Raw genomic sequence first — 19,906 nt, 5'->3', positions numbered from 1 at the left:
ATGGCCAAAAACCAATATATTATTATTATTATTATTATTATTATTGATAAAAAATACCTTGTCAGGAAAATAAAAATATTAACAACGCACCTCTCTTCTTTCCAACAGGCCCGATCGATAGCGAAGGCTTTGTTCTGAAAGATTTGGGCCGGGTGCTGTGAAGCCGGTGGTAATGGAATGCGACGCCTCATTTCTCCCCGGAGACATCATCAGAAACATTCTTAAACGGCTTCCGGTGAGATCCCTAATCCAATTTCAATGTGTGTGTAAAGATTGGAAAAATCTCTTTCGGACCCCATCTTTCATCGAAGACCATCTCCACCACTCCAATCATCAAAACCCTTCTCTTATTTTACATGGCCACTCTCTTCTTAATCCTTTAGACTTATAAGAGTTAGTTCGACTAATTCAAGTGTATTAAAAAAATTAACTAAATTAATTATTTATAATAAATAAGTATTGTTTTTTTAAAAATATTTTTTGCTAATTATGTGTATTAACTAAAACCTCCAATTGATTAAATTTTTTACATGTGTAATTATTATAATGATTATATTAAAATATATATAATAGATAAAATTAATTGAAATTTTATATTTAAAATTAAATCAAATATCAAACTAGTTTTTTATATCAATGATTTGAGGTAGTATCAAAATTTTTTGTAGCAAAAAAAAGCAAAAATCAATTTTTTTTTTTTTCAAAAAAAAACATCAAGCTCCGAGTACTCAAAACGCCGTGCTCGTTTTGAGTGCTAAGTACTCCGCGCTCCTCAGGCATGCGAACGCCAAACTATTCTATTCCTTTCCGGTTTTACAAGAGGAAAAAGTTTTCGAGCTTCTCGCCCATCGGTCGAAGCACACAACTTTATTGAAAATTATTAAATCACTCTCCGATAAGAGATCGGTTCTGTGCTTTCCGATCGATCACCATGAAGAAGCAGATGTTAGTGGATGCGGGCATACCGTTTCTTCCAGAAGAAATCGTCGCAAACATTCTCAAACGAATCCCTGTCAAATCGCTAGTCAGATGCCAATGTGTGTGTAAACACTGGGAAAATCTCTTAAAATCTCCATCTTTCCTTGCAGACCGCCTCTACCATCGCCATCATGATGATAACCCTTCTCTTCTCATACAATTGAATCACAGAGCTGATTCTTTGAAGTTATGTCTTGTCGATGAAAAGAAGCGAGTCCGTGAATTTCAGAACCCACCTTTCATCGATTCGTTGCGAGGTGCTAACGTAATCGGCTCTAGTAATGGCTTGCTTTGTGTTGAATTCGATGAATTTGGTATGTCCCCTCTTTCCCTCTTGTTGTGGAATCCAGCTACTGGATATGTGAGAAAGATACCTAGAACTATCAACGATTTCAAGGGTAACTGCATTTTAGGATTTGGTCACTGTCAAATTATTAATCGTTATAAGATTGTGAGAGTTTATGAATTTGGTCACGAGGTTAATAGAGTGGAAGTGTATTCCTTAGGCACAGATTCATGGAAGGAAGTAGAATTTGAGAACTTGAGGGGTATAAGACTGTTTCATGAAACTATCACTGTTAATGGTACTATGTTTTGGCATGGGTCAGAAAATTTGATAGTGTCATTTGACATAGCAAAAGAAGAGTTTAGATTGATACCAATGCCTGTGATATACCCTCAAGCACTTACTGTGCTTACCGTTTATGAGAACAAACTTGCTATGTTTTCTACCAATGCCACTCTATTGCGGATGAAGAAGGACCCTATATTGTGGGTGATGAAGGAGGGCACAGGTGCATCTCAGGAGAGACGGAGTTGGACCAAGAAATATTGGTTCCATTCATACCCAGGTTCAGAAAAGGTTTGGGGGGATGGCATTATCTACTACTTTAATATTGAAATTGTCCCTAGACTCCGAAGGTTTGTTGGATTTGAACTCAATGAAACTCAACATGAAGTGGAGGATGGTGGATTATTAGAGATTATGTTGATGTCCACTGTGAAAAATAACGGAATTGCTACCTGCAAATGTGGCCGTGGTCGTCATATTTTCAATCATGTGGAAAGTCTTGCACCAGTTGACAGCACCCACGTTGAAAAACCAACGTCCTAAATCGTAGTTATTGCATTGTATATTTACTTTGTTTTAGCACTTTTTAGTTTAGACCATTCTGTATGTGCAAGGCCTGAAGACAATATTGCTAAAGAAGCAGGAGTAGGGGGTCATTCTCAGGAACTCTGTCATGGATTTGTGTAATTGCTTCTCTCATGCAATTTCTCTGTTCTTTACCCAAGTATTCTCGAACTAGTTGTGACTGGCCAGGCCATAAGTGGGTGGACTTTACTTTTTTCTGGTAAAAAAAATAGAGGTTCCAATCCTACTTGTTCAACAATACCTTGGGGAGGGCTCTACTGGTTGCACGGGACAAGGGTTAGCCTTCAACTTTGGTTGGGGGATGCCTTGATTTGTAACCCAAAAAACAAAAAACAAAAAAATTCTGCCTTCTTTGTGTGCGAGGCTTTGGCTCTCAACAAGGGGATGCTGAGATTTTGAGGCTGATGATCAGCTTATGCTTAACTCTGGTTTATGAGGTAGTCTGATTTTGAATTCCATTGGCATATTGCTTGAGAGAAATATTTTTAAGAGCTGAAATATAAAACTGAAGGATGGTTGTTATTTCCGTGAGCTGAAATTTTACCACAGATATAATTGTTTTTTTTTTTTAACATTTATAATTGTTCAACTAATAGTCAAATAATGTTGTTACAGGACGACGTTATATTATTTTTGAATTGTTCAAAAACATATTGCGCCAATGATACTAGATCGGAGCAAATTTGCTTTCTAATCTAACTGAAAACAATGTTAATATTGCAACCTGTATGGTGCACTGAGAACCTGGTGAATTACATTAAAAAAAAAAAAAGGAAAATTGTACCTTTAACAATTTTGTTAGTGAGAATGAGATGCGGGTACAACATTTATAGAGTACCAGTAGTTTCTATGTATAAAGATATATCAAGTCCTTATTGATAAAATTATCAATTATCAATGAACACTTTTTACCAATTTTCTTAAAAATAGTATTAATACCGTATAAGATCTAAAAATGATCTTAGAAGAAAGAAACTATAAGTGATTATTATTTGAGGTTAAGATACGTTTATTACTTTGAAGTATTTTATTAGGTGCGCTTAGTATTCTAAAATAGTTTTTTGGTATGTCCGGTAATTTGAAGTATTTTTTATATGGATTCAACAATTTAAAATATTTTATAATGTAATTTCACCCTTAAATTATTAACTTTTCATTTCATAAGCAATTTTTTTGTCATTTAACTCCTCAAAAAAGTTTGTTAAATTCATGTCTATCAAGCACATTTTTTTTCAGTATTTTTTTCATATACTGAACACGTTTGAAAAAATATTTCAGAATATTGGATATATACAAGATATTTTAATGTACTGGACACACATGATAAACTATTTCATGACGTTACCCTGTTACTTACTATGAATTAGTGATATGGAACAGGATCAAATTGAAATTACTTTTAAAAAATGGAACTATATATTTCATCATACACATAATCTATATTTTGTATTTTTGTCTAAATTCTTAATTTTTTCCCATAATTGATATGTCCAAAAACCAAATATTATTATTATTATTGATAAAAAATACCTTTTCAGGAAAATAAAAATATTAACGACGCACCTCTCTTCTTTCCAACAGGCCCGATCGATCGCGAAGGCTTTGTTCTGAAAGATTTGGGCCGGGTGCTGTGAAGCCGGTGGTAATGGAATGCGACGCCTCATTTCTCCCCGGAGACATCATCAGAAACATTCTTAAACGGCTTCCGGTGAGATCCCTAATCCGATTTCAATGTGTGTGTAAAGATTGGAAAAATCTCTTTCGGACCCCATCTTTCATCGAAGACCATCTCCACCACTCCACTCATCAAAACCCTTCTCTTATTTTACATGGCCATCCTCTTCTTAATCCTTTGGACTTGTATATGCTCAATCGCGAGATGCAAGTCCTTGAAGTTCATCGCGCACCTTCGAATGAATACTTAGCTGGTGCTGTAATCATCGGTTCTATCAATGGCTTGCTCTGTGCCAGACTCAGTAACCCATCTCAGTCCATCTTATTATGGAATCCAGCCACAAGAAAGGTCAGACTGGTGGCCAGAACTGTTAATTCTACTGAGAGTTTCAAATTGGGATTCGGGTTCAGTTCAGTTGTTAATGATCACAAGATTGTGAGTATTGGTGTTTTTGTGCCTAAAGATCTGATTCATCGGGTGGAAGTTTATTCACTTAGTACAAAGTCATGGAAGAACGTGGAATTTGAGGACTTATTAAATGGTGTAGCTGTTAAATCTGATGGTTTCTGCACAAATGGAGCTATCTTTTGGTTTGGGTTTAAGCCAAATGTTGGCCATTTGTTAGTTTCATATGACATAGGAACAGAAATGTTTACCTTCATACCATCGCCTATTTCAGCCCCTGCATTACATGATTCATTTTGCAACAGTCTTACTGAGCACGAGAATAAACTTGCTATGCTTTCTCACACTACCGTTGGAAACTTTGAATCTTCTTTGGTTGATTTGTGGGTGATGGAGGAAGGTACAGGTGCATCTGGGGAAAGATGGAATTGGACTAAGAGATATAGTATCAGGCACCCATGCATATTACTTCCAGGGGTTATATTTAGGAACATGATCATCTGCCATTTCTATGTATTGAAATCACGCGTTACTGCATCTGAACATGAAGTGCTGAATGATGGACCAAATATTGTTACAGTCAATCTCACCACTGATGAATTGAAGAGGTTTACCTTCCTCAAATGTGGCACTGGTTTTGGTGTTTTCAATTATGTGGAAAGCCTTGTTCCGGTTGGCAACAATGACACTGAAGAGCTTTGACACTAAATCTTAATCGTTATGCTGCAGATTTACTGTAAGACATTTTGCTGCAGGTTATTTTGTACATATGAAGCTTTGATGCCTTTTGGAGATTTTATGGAGAATTGGAATGGTAAACGCAAAATAATTTGTACATATGAAGGTTTGATGCCTTTTAGAGATTTTAGTGCATGATGTTTGTAGCTTTGTTGAATCTACCTATCTATATATGCTATCCTGCTGTTGGCTAGATCTCAAGAGTTTCGTGATGAGCATCAAGAGCTTCAAGTTCTATGGTGATTGTTCCTTGCTAAATCATGTTATCTCTGATCTTTAATATAAGAGATAACTAATTTACGAATATTAAAAAAAATATTTAAGTTAGTTATTTGAGTTGATTACAGTAGGACGTGTCTTCAGGCTCAAAGAACACCTACTAACAAGGTTCTTATATCAGCAGTGAGATTTGAATTTACAACCTTATAGATTATGAATCGACTTCTTACCAACTAGATTAACATGGTTTCGTTTTATTTAATTGCGGGTTACGTGTTCAAAATGAAAGTGTTGGAGATTGTCATTTTACGCAAAACCAAAGTCTGCCTAAATCAGCTAGATTTTATACTTGGTTATGAGTATTATTGACTGATATTTAATTCTAAATATTTTTCTCCTTGATTTCGTATATCTGAATCAGATCCTAGAGATTAGATCAGATTCAAATAGTTTGATGTGAAGGGAGCATCGGTTTGAGCCCTAATTCAATCTATACATGTACTGGCGTAATATTCTGTTGAATAATAAGGGGGGAAAACAATCATTTTCAATGTTAATATTTTCAAAAAGTAAGAATTGAATTTTTCTTTTTTCAAAGTTTGAGTCCTTCAAGAACGATCCAACCAAACAGGAAGAGCAAGATGATGAGCAGTTACTTGAGAATAAAAGTAAGAACTTTTTAATAATAGTAAATAGCTTTGGACATTTCGGAATATGAATTCCATTGGCATTTTTCTTATGAGCAATATTTTTAGAAGTTAAAATATAAAACTGAAGGAGTTTTATCCTTTAAATTAGTTGGAACTTGCATTTTTTTATTTTTCGTATAAAACAAACCTACTAAAGTATACTTTTAATTGTTTAACTATACACAAGGTTTTATTTTAGTCCCTTAATTATAAAAAATAAATTTTTAGTCATTTAACCTAAAACTGTTAACTAAAAAAATATAATATTGAGCTCTTAAATATTAATAAAACATTACGAAATACTAACATATTTAGTTTAATTTTCAAAATAACCATTATTGTTACAAAAAAAATTATTGTTTAAGATAACAATTTTAGGATTAGAAGACTACAAGTGTATTTTTTAAAATTAAGAGACCAAATTGAAATCTTACATAAAGTTAAAGGATTAAATAAATGCTTTAGCCCTTTATTATATTAACATTATTAAGAAAAAAAATAAGTTGATCTGAGGAGTTCAAATTTTGCCACTGAAATGAACGTTTAACTGATTAGTTGTTTGCAAGTATTTTTTTTCATTTTTAAGTCTATCTTGATTTTTAATTAGAAACGATTTAGCGATAGTAAATGGGAAAGCAACAGCTCCCAACCAGCATCTTCTCCCACCCGATTCCCGCAAAATCCCAAGTTACCCATTCTTGGTGCTGAGGGATGCGTTCTTCTCAGTCGAGCACTATGAAGCAGACGATATTGGATGGCGACACACCGTATCTTCCTCAAGAAATCATCAGAAATATTCTGACAAGAATTCCGGTAAAACCCCTAATCCGACTTCAAAGTGTCTGTAAAAATTGGAAAAATCTAATCAAAACCCCATCTTTCATCACTGACCACCTTCCCCAACCTGCTCATCACAACCGTTGTCTTCTTTTCCAACGGAGTGGTCGTTCCTGTGGTGTTTCTTTGAACTTATTCTTGTTCGACTGCGAGAAGCAACTCCATGAGGTTCACAATCCTCCCGAGATGGGTTCCTTGCCGTGTGGTAGGATTGTCAGTTCCAGCAATGGTTTGATTCTCTATGTAAAAAGTTATCGTTATGGAGGCGTTCTTTCATTTTTCTTGTGGAATCCAGCGATTAGAAAGATTAAACAGGTGTCCAGGAAAAAGTATGATTTTGATGGTAATTTCTATATAGGATTTGGGTACAGTCCAATTGTTGATGATTATAAGACATTGGTAGCTTATGTTCCTGAAGGTGGGGATGAGGTTGATCAAGTAGAAGTCTATTCATTGAGCACACAGAGGTGGAAGCAAATAGAATTTCGGAACTTAGAAGGGGTGTATCTCTGTTCTGAAACTATCCCTGCTAATGGAGCTATGTTTTGGCGTGGGTCAACGTTTGTTATGAAGGATTGTCAATATCCTTTCGGTTTGGTAGTTGCATTTGACATAGCAATGGAAACCTTTACTTTGATACCACTCGCTGCTTTAGAATCTAATTCAAAGGATAAGCTTACTGTGCATGAGAACAAACTTGGTGTGATTACACTCACTAAAGAGTCTACACCTTTTTCAATGGATACTTATTTGATTGATTTGTGCGTGTTGGATAAGGGAATGGGTGCATCTCAGGAGAGATGGAGTTGGACAAAGAAATTTTCTATAAGAAGAACCTTTCTAGACTCCCCAGTTCCATTAGGTTTTTTGGGGGATGGATCCATTATGTATTTGGGGGGATGAATTGGTCTGCAACACTAATGATTGGACTAAGAAATTTTCTATAAGAAGAACCTCTCTAGGCTTGCCAGTTCCATTAGATTTTTGGGGAATGGATCCATTAGGTATTTTGCGGGATGAATTTGTCTGCAACACTAATGATATGTCTGGACACGGTGAAACTGAGCGTGAAGACAACACTGAATTGATAACTTCTCTATCCCTGTTAAATCTTAGAACAAATGAATTGAAGAAAATTGCTACCAGCAGATGTGGTAATGAATTCTCAATTATTTTCAATCATGAAGAACGCCTTGTACCAGTTGACAGCATCCACATGGAAGAGGCTTGATCCCAAATCATAATGATTACGTTGTAGATTTTGTTTTGTCTGAGCACTTTTGGTTGAAATGAACCCATAAAAGTTTAAATCATGTCGCATTTATAATCCTTGTTGTCCTAACATATCATCTAGAATGTTGAATGCTTATTAGTTCCATATGTTTTTAGCTTCATTTGAGGCATATCATACTAGTTGCTGATATACAATTACTTAGTTGCTGATGTTTTTAGTTCAATAAAAACCACTGGGATCATTGAAGAACAGATTTGACTAACTATAGTCAGCACCATCTGTTAACATTCTTTCCAAATCTCTGGAAATTGGTTTGATAATTTAAAGTGCTTATTTATAGATATAAATTAAAAATAACAATGATTAAAGAAAACGAAGATGAAAGCATCATTGATGTTGGAGGGGGGCTGTGTGTTTGTTTTTTTTTTTTTTTGGGGGGGTCAAAGTGTGTGTTTGTATTTTAAATATACGGTGAAAACAAAATCTTTCTTTCAATCTCTTTGGCTAGTATCCCCAAGAGGGGTGTTTGGATAACAAGCAAAATCATAGTTTGAAGGGTAAAATCATGATTTGGGGATTCAACTATCTAAACATGTTAATTTGTTAATTTTTTGTAAAATCACTTTTTGGTTGAAAACCATGGGCTGGAAAAAAAAAAAAAAAAAGGTAGCCAAACACCATGATTTTTGGCAAAATCATTTTTTAAATTGAAAACCATGGTTTAGATATAAAATCATGGTTTTCTATTTTTTTTTTCCTTTTGAAGGTATACAACCATGGTTTGGGATATAAAAAATAGATAAATGTGAGAGATAAAATGGATTGAGATATTATATTGAAAATCAAATTGAATATCCAGTTAACTCTTTTATTAAAAAGGGAGAGGCAATATTAGTTAATTATACATAATTTATTATTTCAAACAAAAATATAAATTAAAATATATTTTCAATCCCTTTGGCTAATATCCTCAAAGGATTGTTTGGGTAACAAGAAAAATCATAGTTTGGAGGGTGAAACCATGGTTTGGGGATCTGACTATCTAAACATGTTAATTTTTTGTAAAATCACTTTTTGATTGAAAAAAAGTAGCCAAATACCATGATTTTTTTGCAAAATCACTTTTAAATTGAAAACCATAGTTTGGTGTATAAAATCATGGTTCTTCTTCTGCTTTTGAAGGTATAAAATCATGGTTTGAGATATAAAAAATAGATAAACATGAGAGATAAAGTAGATTGAGATGTTATATTTAGAATAACATTGAATATCCAGTTAGCTCTTTTATTAAGGAGGGAGAGGTAATATTAATTAATTATATTTTATATATATAATTTATTATTTCAAACCAAAATATAAATTAAAATCTATTTTTCTATAATTATCATATTTTAACTTATACCCTTTTTAGTAATTTATACATAAAAAAATAGTTATGATGACAACTACTCAAACATTTTTACTTTATCAAAATCATTTTTTTCATAAAATCTATTTTTCTAAAATCTATTATGCAAAAGTTATTTTCTAAACTATTATTTGGTTTCATCCAAACATTTTGTAAGAAAAATAAAAGAGAAAATCACAAAAAAAAGACTGTTGAAATTGAAAAATTGCATACAAGGACCCCTTATAAAAAATTACCATTAAAACTCATACTATTGTTGTCCAAACCCATACTAATTTTGTAATGGATCCTGATTTGTAATTTTTTTTATTTTGACGGTTTTCTTTTACGATTTTCTCAAAATAAAATCGCTTCTACGATGGGCCATTCTTTTAACTTAATATTTGGTGTGGTACTGTATATTTTACTAATTAAATTCTAATTAAATCTAACTTAAATAATCAAATCAAAATTAGCATTACACTTACCTTTAATTTTCCTTTTTAATTATAGAAGGTTATTTTAGTCTTTTAATTATATCCAGAAATTCTTAATAAGGCCTCGTGACTTGATTAAGAATTTGTTTTAAGTGGAGGCCTATATTTGGATTCGTTTGTATTTAATTGTGATTTTCTCCACTTAAATTTGTATGCGTAATATTTTTTAAATTCAGAAGAAGGTTAAAATTTGAATAAAAGTTGGTTTCATATGAAACGAAAATTTTCTCCAACTAAAAAATATGCAAAATTTTTAAATTTTGCCATATCCTCTAATTCTTTATATTGTGAAAATTTATTATTAATTAATGCATAATAAACTTCCACGATTCCAAATCATCATGGCATGATAAGCTGCTAGATCTGGGGCTATCATATTTGGAAAACACAGTTGCGAAGATCAGGCCAAATTTTTTTTTAAAAAGGTTGCCGTAAAATTTTTAAATTTTAATATTTTTAAAATAGCTAAGGACTTCTAAAAAAAAAAAAGAAAAAATTTCAGAAGAAAGTATGAAATTATGATATTTTAATTTAAGCATCTAACACCTCAAAATGACAGAGGAAAAAAAAACCAAATCGAAATTTTAAAATTCAAGAGAAATGATAAAAACGTCCCTTTGTGAATAACAATTTATCTAAAAAATAATAAGTCTTGACTATAAAATAACAAGTCTTTACTTAAGATTAACAATATGTTTTTTGTTAATACATAACATGTGAATTAATTAAAAATAAGAACAATTCATCTAAAAATAATAAGTGTTGATTGCGAAATTATAAGTCTTAGCTTAAGATTAACAACACGATTTTCTATTAGATTAACAAAAGGATATTTTTGTTATTTCCTTTAAATTTTAAAATTTTAATTTGGTTTTACTTCCTTTTTTGTCATTTTGAATTTTTAGGTGCCTAAATTGGAAAATACTAATTTCACAGTTTTTTTTCTGGAATTTTCCAACCAATAAAAAAGTTGAAAAATACAAATATTAAAAGTGGAGCAATAATACAAAAATTATGACACTATACAATAAGAGAGATATTTTACTAAATTATCTTTTAAACTGAAATTTCATTAATTATTTTTAATTGATTATTCAAAAGAAGCAGAAAGATTAATTTTCCAATGATTTTGATGATAATACCACCATTTATTAAAATTAAATATTAAATCAAATTAGGTAATTTTTTTAATACTGAGATATTTATAGACATTTGAAAAAATAACGATTTATTGGGGAAAAATACTTTGGCCGTATCCCTCGAAATCCCTTCTATTCAGGAAGCCGGGGCAATCCTAAATACCAAAAAGTCATCGTTCATTGAGCAATGGGTTCCTCTTTCAAGTCCAACGCTATGGCGCTGACGACGGTGCATGGCGAGGGCGACCCAAAACTTCTTCCTCAAGCAATCGTCAGAAACATTCTCAAACGACTTCCGGTGAAGTATCTACTGCAATTTCAATGTGTGTGTAAGCAATGGAAGAATCTCATCAAGGACCGTTCTTTCATTGCTGAGCACCTCCACCACTCCACTCGTCACAATCATTCCCTTCTTTTCCAACGGAGTGGCGGAGACAAGGGTGTTCCTGTGGACTTATGCTCTCTCGACTGCGAGAAGCAATTCGATGAAGTTCAGAACATTCCTTTCGATTCCTCGGTTCGTGTTAGGATCGTCGGTTCCAGCAATGGCTTGCTCTGCGTCGAACGTTCTAGTTATCGAGTTCATTCGCTTTTCTTGTGGAATCCAGCTATTAGAAAGATTAAACAGGTGCACAGCAATGTTTATGATTTTGAGGGTAGTATCTATGTAGGATACGGGTTCAGTCCAATAGTTAAGGATTACAAGATATTGAGAGCTTATTTTACTGAAGATGAATATGAAGATGAGGTTGAGGTTAATCGAGAGGAGGTTTATTCGCTGAGCACAGAGAGATGGAGGAAAATAAAATTTGGGAACTTGAAGGGTGTAAATCTTAATTCGGAAGCTGTTACTGCTAATGGAGCTGTGTTTTGGCTTGGGTCAAAGTTAGGTGAGGAGGAGGATTTGGTAGTTTCATTTGACATGGCAATGGAAACCTTTACATTGATACCCATGCCTGCCTTGGATAGAAGTCATAAGTATACAGGCCATAAGCTTACTGTATATGAGAACAAAATTGCTGTGATTTCTCACTTTATAGAGCCTGTATCTTTTACCACTGATTCTTGGTTGATTGATTTGTGGGTGATGGAGGAAGGTATTGGTGCGCCTCAGAAGAGATGGAGTTGGACTAAGAAGTATTCTTTAATCAACTTTACAGGCTCGGAGCATCCTTAGGCATTTTTAGAATAGATCCACTATGCATTTGGAGGGATGAACTTGTCTGCAACGGTAATGAAATGTCTGGAATTGTTATTAGAACTGAATCTGAAAAGAACCTTCAAGTGAATGAAATGTTTGGAATGTTTGGTGAAGCTGAATGGGAAGAGAACATGAATGAAATGTTTGGAATCTTTGGTGAAACTGAATCTGAAGGGAACACTGAAGTGTTAAGTGTTCTATGTCTGTTAAATCTTAGAACTAATGAATTGAGGAAGATTGCTAGCGGCAGATGCAACAACGAGTTCTCAGTTATCTTCAATCATGTAGAAAGCCTTGTACCAATCAACAGCATCCGCATTCGAGAGGTTTGACCCTAAATCTTAGTAATTATCTTGTAGATTTATTAAGAGCTTGTAGTTGAAATGAACCCTTAAGAAGTTTAAATCTTTTTGTACTTATTGTCTAGAGTGATGAATGCTCATATTTAGTTCCAGATGCTTTTAGCTTTATTTAGAGCATATTGGGATACTAAGTTGTTTAGTTTTCTTTCAAATTTCTAGTTGCTGGTGCATGGATTATGTGTGAATTGTTGTGCATGTAATATACCAATGGTTTTATCTCATCCTCTAAGAAGAAAGGAAAGTAAGTCTATGGCTTTTTCATTTTATTTCTAGCGGAAAAAATGAATCAAATAAAATGGTTTTTGTGTAAGTAGCTTTCCACTTTATAGGAGAGCCTGTATGCTCTAGATGAGGGGAGGATGAGAACACTGGTTGCGATGAGCTTGCTGTGAGGTTCTCAATACAAAGTCTCTGTTAATCTATATGCATGGTCAGAAGAGCCCTCGTGTATGATTGGATGAAAGATGAGATTAAATTTAAAACTTATGGGCCTGCACATAAAAAAGAAAATTGGAGATATCATATGTTGAAGGAGGAACCTATGTTAAAATTTTCAACAGATACGGAATAATATCAATTTCCGAGTGAGAAGGGTGGCTATTAGACATGACCGAGATATTAAAGTACAACATAATCAAGAGATAACGGGTGTCATAGGTTTGAGTTTTCGATATTATTTTGTTTGGTAGGTGCTGTAATGTGTTTGTGTTTGTGTCTTCATCTTCACTCTGATCCTCTTTTCCTATTGTTATTTTTATTCTTGAGTTTACCTTTATAGCTTTTCTTTAAAATTTAATCGTGAGATGTCATGTGATGTAATTTAAAGTGAATACGTATATAGAGCAAAAAGATTTTTATAACTTATAAGCTCTCATTAATGGCAAGTTGGTTATAATATAAGTGAAGAAGAATGTGTTTCGACAGGATAATTTATATCTTGCGTATTACAGTTTCAAAGATATGCTATTCTTATAGTCTATCATGTTTCATTTTGACATTATTTATGGGGTACCCCTTGGTATAATGCATGTGTACGGGCTATTTTAGTTACCTTTATGCTTCCCCTTGGTATATCCAATGAAAAATAATTCTTTTTTATGATACACAGAATAAAATATAAAATATATTATTATATTTCTATCATATTCACCGAGTAATGGGGGCCTTTTCTATTTCATTTCATTCTTGGCACTCCAGTTAAAGTAACTCATCACTCAAGTAATCAAAACCCTTATGACAAAGGGACTTTGCTCGATCATGAGATGCAAATCCTTGAAATTTAGAACCCACCTTTGATTGATCAATATTTCATGTTGTGTTGGGAACTTAGGATCATCAATTGAAAGGTTAGTGTTTAGGATTATGCAAGTTGTTTTCCACCCTACAAGAGGGTATGTGCTCCTTGGATCTTTGGTAGTTTAGAAGAATATTTGTGAAGATTTTTTTTTTTTGGTAGTTAACCCGTCCCACATAATGGGATAAGGCTACTTGTTATTGTTTTTGTTTCACCAACCCATTTTTTCTCTTTGTTAACACTGAGGCAGAAGATATTGGATGGCAATACAAAATTTCTTCCTCTAGACATCATCAGAAACATTCTCAAGCGGCTTCCAGCAAAATCCCTATTGCAATATCAATGTGTGTGCAAACAATGGAAAAATCTCATCAAGACCCCATCTTTCATTGCTGACCACCTCCACCACTCCACTCATCACAACCCTTCTCTTCTATTCCAGCAAAGTGGCAAAGACAAGGGTGTTCCCGTGGACTTATGCTTGATCGATTGTGAGAAGCAACTCCATGAAGTTCAGTATATACCTTTCGATTCCTCGGTTCATGTTAGGATTGTCGGTTCCAGCAATGGCTTGCTCTGTGTTGAATGTTCTAGTTATCAAGTTCATTCGCTTTTCTTGTGGAATCCAGCAATTAGAAAGATCAAACCGGTGCACAGCAATGTTTATGATTTTGAGGGTAGTATCTATATAGGATATGGGTTCAGCCCTATAGTTAATGATTACAAGATATTGAGAGCTTATTGTCCTAAAGATGAATATCAAGATGAGGTTGAGGTTGAGGTTAATCGAGTGGAGGTTTATTCGCTGAGGACACAGAGATGGAAGGAAATAAAATTTGAGAATTTGAAGAGTGTAAATCTTAATTCTGAAGCTATTACTGCTAATGGAGCTGTGTTTTGGCTTGGGTCAAAGTTAGGTGAGGAGGAGGATTTGGTAGTTTCATTTGACATGGCAATGGAAACCTTTACATTGATACCAATGCCTGACTTGGATAGAAGTCATAAGTGTGCAGGCCATAAGCTTGCGGTATATGAGAACAAACTTGCTGTGATTTCTCACTTTATAGAGTCTGTATCTCCTACAACTGGTTCTTGGCTGATTGATTTGTGGGTGATAGAGGAAGTTATTGGTGCACCTCAGGAGAGATGGAGTTGGACTAAGAAGTATTCGTTAATCACCTTTACAGGCTTAGAGCATCCATTAGGTATTTTTAGGATAGATCCATTATGTATTTGGAAGGATCAACTTATCTGCAATGGTAACGAAATGTATAGAATTTTTTGTAAAACTGGAGAAAGGAACATTGACGTGAATGAAATGGTTGCAATGTTTGGTGAAACTGAATGTGAAGAGAACACTGAAGTGTCAAGTGTTCTCTGTTTGTTAAATCTTAGAACTAATGAATTGAGGAAGATTGCTGCCGCCAGCTGTAACAATGAATTCTCAGTTATCTTCAATCATGTAGAAAGCCTTGTACCAATTGACAGCACCCACATTCGAGAGGTTTGCCCCTAAATCTTAGTTATTACCTTGTAGATTATTTTTTTCCTAGAGCTTGTGATTGAAATGAACCCTTAAATGTTTCAATCATTTTGTACTTCTAATTCTCATAGTCCTTTATAGATGTCAATTTCTAACTGAAAAGTGTGACAATCACATGAAGCTTTTGCCTGCACTTTTGTTTGTTGTTTCCACTACGCTAGACAAAATCTATAGCTCATTTTTCTTTCTAGGCTATGGAGCAATCATAATCTAACATGCAGAACAGCTTCGATGAAGCTAGGCATTTCATGAGGTAATGTTGTTCATTAATTGATATTTAAAAAAAGAGAAATTGAGAATACTTGAAAAAAGAAAAAACAAATTAAGGCATGAGCTTTTAGCTGAGAATATTAACTTTCAGTAGATTTTTTAAGAGTTCCGTGGTGAACATTGAAAGCTTATAGTTCTATTATGGTTATGTTTCCTTGCTAATTTTGTGTGTGTGTGTGTGTGTGTGTGATAAATATCCGATGATTTTGGGATTTGAACTCTAGCTGTTTTAATTGTTTCCTCTCATCATTTCAGGTACACAGGACCTAATTTTGTCACGTCCCTATGAGAATGTCCCTCCGTCTTCCCTCTGGCACTGTGAATGGATGCTGGTTAAAAAAAAAAAAAAGCACTGTGAATGGATGATCGAGATCTTTTGTTCCACAATAATATTTTAGATATTTTGGAAAGACTTCTAATGTCTCTCACAGATTTCATCAAGTGTTATCTGCTTTTAATTTCTTCCTTACAGACGTGACTCTTGGTTTAATTAGTGTTATACATTCTTCAGGTATTTGGTGTTTTAATTGGATGGAGATCCTTTTATTTGTGATGATACCCCTTGCAACAATCTCAGAATTTGGTATTTGATCTGTTTGTGTGTTTTCTTTGCTTTTTTTTTTTTTTTTTAAATTTGAGTGAGAGGTATTCGTCTGTGTTTTGGGTTTGATTATTATCAGCTTCTGAATTCTGATTAACTATGGTTGTTCCTACTAAAAAGAGTTGGGTTTAGTGAAAGAAGTTAATCCCTCACAACATGATGAATCAAGGTTCTGGAAAAAGTGTCTATATTTAGTGTCCAACAGTGCCTCAAATAGGATTGTCTTCTATTAGAGAATACCTATAGTTTAGGGGAAAAACTATGGTTGTTCCTGTCCTGGCTAGTTTGTCTTGAAATGCATAGTAGTGCTGTTTCAGAGCAAATTCTACCCTATAGGAATGGCTTTAGGAATAAAAGCAAGCATTAAATAAAAATGCATGATGTTATCTCTTTTCTTGTCCTAAATATGGTTTTTAATAACAATTTTCATTCTTTAAAATTCGTAGCTAATATAATGTCAAAATCCAACTTTGCAACTTGAAAAGAGTTGATAACCACTTTAGCAAGATTTTTGAGTTCAATTTATGTGTAAAAATCAACCATGCTTTTAGAAAATTTATTCTCAATTAAGCCAAAAATTTCAAATATAACCAAATAGTACTCCTCTGGTCCTTAATATAGGATCCAATTTTTAAGTTAGTTTTGGTCCTAAATATAATACCCATTTATCATATTTATCAATTTTCTCTAAATTATTCCTATGGATACTCCTTTAACCATAATTAAGTAGAAGAGGGAGAGAAGGGATTAAGAAAGATGATTATGATGTTTTAAGAAAAATGTGTCACTTTTCTTATGATTAACTGACTTACCTAACTTTATTAATCTAATCAAATTAGTTAAATGAGTCTTATATTAAGGACTAGAGGAGTATTATATTTTATATGAGGAATGATCACATACTAGATATTAACGCATGTCCTAGTGGGAATTTAAACTCTTATTGATCACGTTTTAAAGCACTAGGCCCTTCTACTAAACATGACCACCGTTAATTCTCAAATAGTGATATTAAAAAGAAAAATATGCAACTAATAACTTGAATGAAACCAAACCCATTGTTTTGCCAATGTAAAATCCAAGATGGACCTTCTTAAGGACAAGGGCCTGTTTAGGATAACGGTGAAAATAACTCATAAACACATTTCACGCAAATTGATATAAAATTTTTTTATATACTTATCTCGTATTTCGTAGATCACGATTAAAAAGTAATTCATAAGCTGTTCCAAATAAACTTAATCTGTTTGGTTTGATATAATCGGTTTTGAACATCCAAGGGAGGGAATCATTTTCTATTCTCAATGGGAATACCAAAAGAAGTTTCTGCAAGCAACTCTGCTAGTGAGGATGGGCATTCCAATGGGTAATAATAAAGAAATTGAGAATACCCAAGAACTCTATTCTCAATGGGAATACTTGTTGACCGAAATTTAAAAAAAAAACAAAGAAAGAAATTGAGACTAATGAAATTTCAATTTCATTGGCCTTCTGCTCGAAACAATCATTTAAAACAAAATAACTTGTCACATGCAATTGAGAATTGAAGAACAAGACAACCAAAAGAGAGGAATTAATAATTCAACAATTGACACTTGCATTCACAAATTTTATTCCGGTGACTCACTTTGATGGAATCTGTTTTATAATTTATGGGACGGATCGGATCAGCTTAATAATCAAGAAACAATTAGCCAATCTCCATTTTCATACTTATTTTTTTCCTCTCTCTCTCTCTCTCTCTCTAATTTCCGTGACCATGAATTCATATTTAACAAATTTTTATGCTGTAAAATACTTCCTAACGTGTAATACTCCTTTCGATTCAAATTATGAGATCCCTTTAACTAACTTTAAAAGATCAGTTAAAAAAAATGTTAGAGCTAATTTAATTTTCTTAAGAGATAGTATGACCTTACAATAACATCTTTCGTTTATGACTAACCTTCATTTTTTAATCTTTTAAAAATGAAATTATGAGGGATATATTTGAGAAATAATTATCAATATTTCTCATGTAACAACAAAATTTAAAAAAAATATTTTACATGTATGTCTTGGTTTTAAAAAAAAGGTTAAAAAAGAAAGGCCATCCACTTGAGTATAAAATAATGGGAAAAATGACAAAAAAAATTGTTAAATTTTAAAATGATAAATAAGTGATCTCGACATGCTAAAATTATTATAAGAACAGTCAAAACTGTTACAAAAACAATTAATATGACCTAGTATCTTTTTAAAATTTAATAGGTATTTTTTATTTTTTTTAAAAAATTATTCTAAGAAGAAAACTACTTTCAAAATAGGAAAGGAAGACTACCTCAGCAGTCTATTTATCTCTTCGATTGCTCCTCTCTCTGACTGAATTCCTGTATAGATTGACTAAAGTTAGAGATGGCCAAGCTAGAATTTGATCTGAGGAGGTGAACGTAAGTGACGAAGTGGGAGACGGAGAACATGAAGCTCGAGAGGACTGTCAAGGAGAACGGAATGCCATGAGTGCAAGAGAACAGATCGTCGAGGTTTGGCAACAATGGGATTTGAAGGGACGGCTAAGGTTATAATATATTGGACGATGGAGATACATTTTTAAAAGCTAGATGATGTGTCTTTTTGTGAGTCCCTAGATTGATTGGCCGGGTATGATTTAGAGCTTTTGAGGGATGAGGAGAAAATAGCCGCTGAGAGGATTGAACCCGAATTCTACATTGTGGATTTATCCCTCCTCAATTCCTCAATTACGCTCTCATCTAAGGAGAGTGCATGAGGCCTAGTTGATAATTTTATGTCAGGGTTTGGCTTGGACTGTAACTCTATCATTAATGGTGGTTTTCTTGAAGTTAAAAATGCTGGTGGTTTGATGTTTTGTTCTCATGGTTGTGTTGGAAGACTGGTTGGAATTTCCACAGTGATTGTCCAAAGGATTATTTAAGATGGGTTTCTTCATGAGCAGGGGATTTGCTATGTTATCTCAATACTTTTGCTAAAGTTGCTGGTCAACAGGAGTTATCTTTTGGCTTTTGGGATAAATCTTTCCCAATGCATAAGATTGTATTGTTATGGTCCTAGTAAAGCTATTATTGAGTTAAAAGCTTACAATGTTCTGTTTGGTGTGAAGTATTGAAAATAAAAAGTAATAATTAAAATTGAAATTAAAAAGAAAATTTGTTAAAAAAATTAATGAAAGAAGGAATGAGGAATACCATGAGAGAAGATAACATTCCCTAATCTCATCTACATAGATTTACCCAATTACAAGTAATAAGTAATTTTCTTATATTAAATACTCTTTTAATAAGTTTTCCTAATCCTAATTTTTACATCTCACTTTTAATTCTCTACCAAATGGGGAACCTTAGTGTTCTTCTTTCCCTCCAGGTATGAGAACAGTTGTTAAAGCTGCCAATAAAAATGCGGCATTGACACTCAAGGGTTATTCTCAATGTTTGGGCAAGTCATACAACAACCACCTCTTCACACGATTATTAGGGATTATAGAACAAACTTTGCAATCTTATCTTTTGAGAGATTGGTGAATTTGCTTTGCCATATTGTGGTGTGTTAGTGGCTATTTGCAGCTTTGAAATTGAGTTTGATGTCCCTCGTTAGCTAACTACTTCATTTAGGTTGTTAACTTTGTTCTCCTTTTAACGAATGAATACTTCTTCTAGTTTAAAAAAA

The 19,906-nt window shown here is 33.4% G+C and overlaps 4 protein-coding genes across 4 annotated transcripts; all 4 read left to right on the top strand.

Annotated features, from left to right (window-relative positions):
- Positions 1 to 931: 931 nt before the first annotated feature.
- LOC114715257 (F-box/LRR-repeat/kelch-repeat protein At2g27520-like) lies at positions 932 to 2,092 on the top strand. The gene has a single exon (XM_028900051.1). It carries the CDS (start codon positions 932 to 934, stop codon positions 2,090 to 2,092), a length of 1,161 nt encoding a protein of 386 aa, XP_028755884.1.
- Positions 2,093 to 3,758: 1,666 nt separating this feature from the next.
- On the top strand, positions 3,759 to 5,130 carry LOC114715252 (F-box/kelch-repeat protein At3g23880-like). The gene is made up of 2 exons (XM_028900045.1): positions 3,759 to 3,842; positions 4,014 to 5,130. Exons 1-2 carry the CDS (start codon positions 3,780 to 3,782, stop codon positions 4,914 to 4,916), a joined length of 966 nt encoding a protein of 321 aa, XP_028755878.1. The 5' UTR covers positions 3,759 to 3,779; the 3' UTR covers positions 4,917 to 5,130.
- Positions 5,131 to 6,571: 1,441 nt separating this feature from the next.
- Positions 6,572 to 7,600, top strand: LOC114715256 (F-box protein CPR1-like). The gene has a single exon (XM_028900050.1). The coding sequence runs from the start codon at positions 6,572 to 6,574 to the stop codon at positions 7,598 to 7,600; it is 1,029 nt and encodes a 342-aa protein (XP_028755883.1).
- A 3,541-nt stretch (positions 7,601 to 11,141) lies between these two features.
- LOC114715255 (putative F-box protein At3g22650) lies at positions 11,142 to 12,131 on the top strand. The gene has a single exon (XM_028900049.1). It carries the CDS (start codon positions 11,142 to 11,144, stop codon positions 12,129 to 12,131), a length of 990 nt encoding a protein of 329 aa, XP_028755882.1.
- The last annotated feature ends 7,775 nt before the right edge of the window (positions 12,132 to 19,906 follow it).

This window comes from Neltuma alba, unplaced genomic scaffold (assembly GCF_004799145.2).
Source record: "Neltuma alba isolate B1F8T4 unplaced genomic scaffold, ASM479914v2 tig00011580_pilon, whole genome shotgun sequence".
NCBI lineage: Eukaryota > Viridiplantae > Streptophyta > Magnoliopsida > Fabales > Fabaceae > Neltuma > Neltuma alba.
Note: the sequence above shows the minus strand (reverse complement) of the source record. Positions and strands in the feature narration are given on the sequence as shown.

Excerpts from the sequence above, each read along its gene's own strand:
- LOC114715257 (XM_028900051.1), top strand. The coding sequence starts at position 932 with ATGAAGAAGCAGATGTTAGTGGATGCGGGCATACCGTTTCTTCCAGAA.
- LOC114715252 (XM_028900045.1), top strand. The coding sequence starts at position 3,780 with ATGGAATGCGACGCCTCATTTCTCCCCGGAGACATCATCAGAAACATT. Across the intron at positions 3,843-4,013 it reads ACATTCTTAAACGGCTTCCG|ATGCAAGTCCTTGAAGTTCA; the intron begins GTGAGATCCCTA and ends CTCAATCGCGAG.
- LOC114715256 (XM_028900050.1), top strand. The coding sequence starts at position 6,572 with ATGCGTTCTTCTCAGTCGAGCACTATGAAGCAGACGATATTGGATGGC.
- LOC114715255 (XM_028900049.1), top strand. The coding sequence starts at position 11,142 with ATGGGTTCCTCTTTCAAGTCCAACGCTATGGCGCTGACGACGGTGCAT.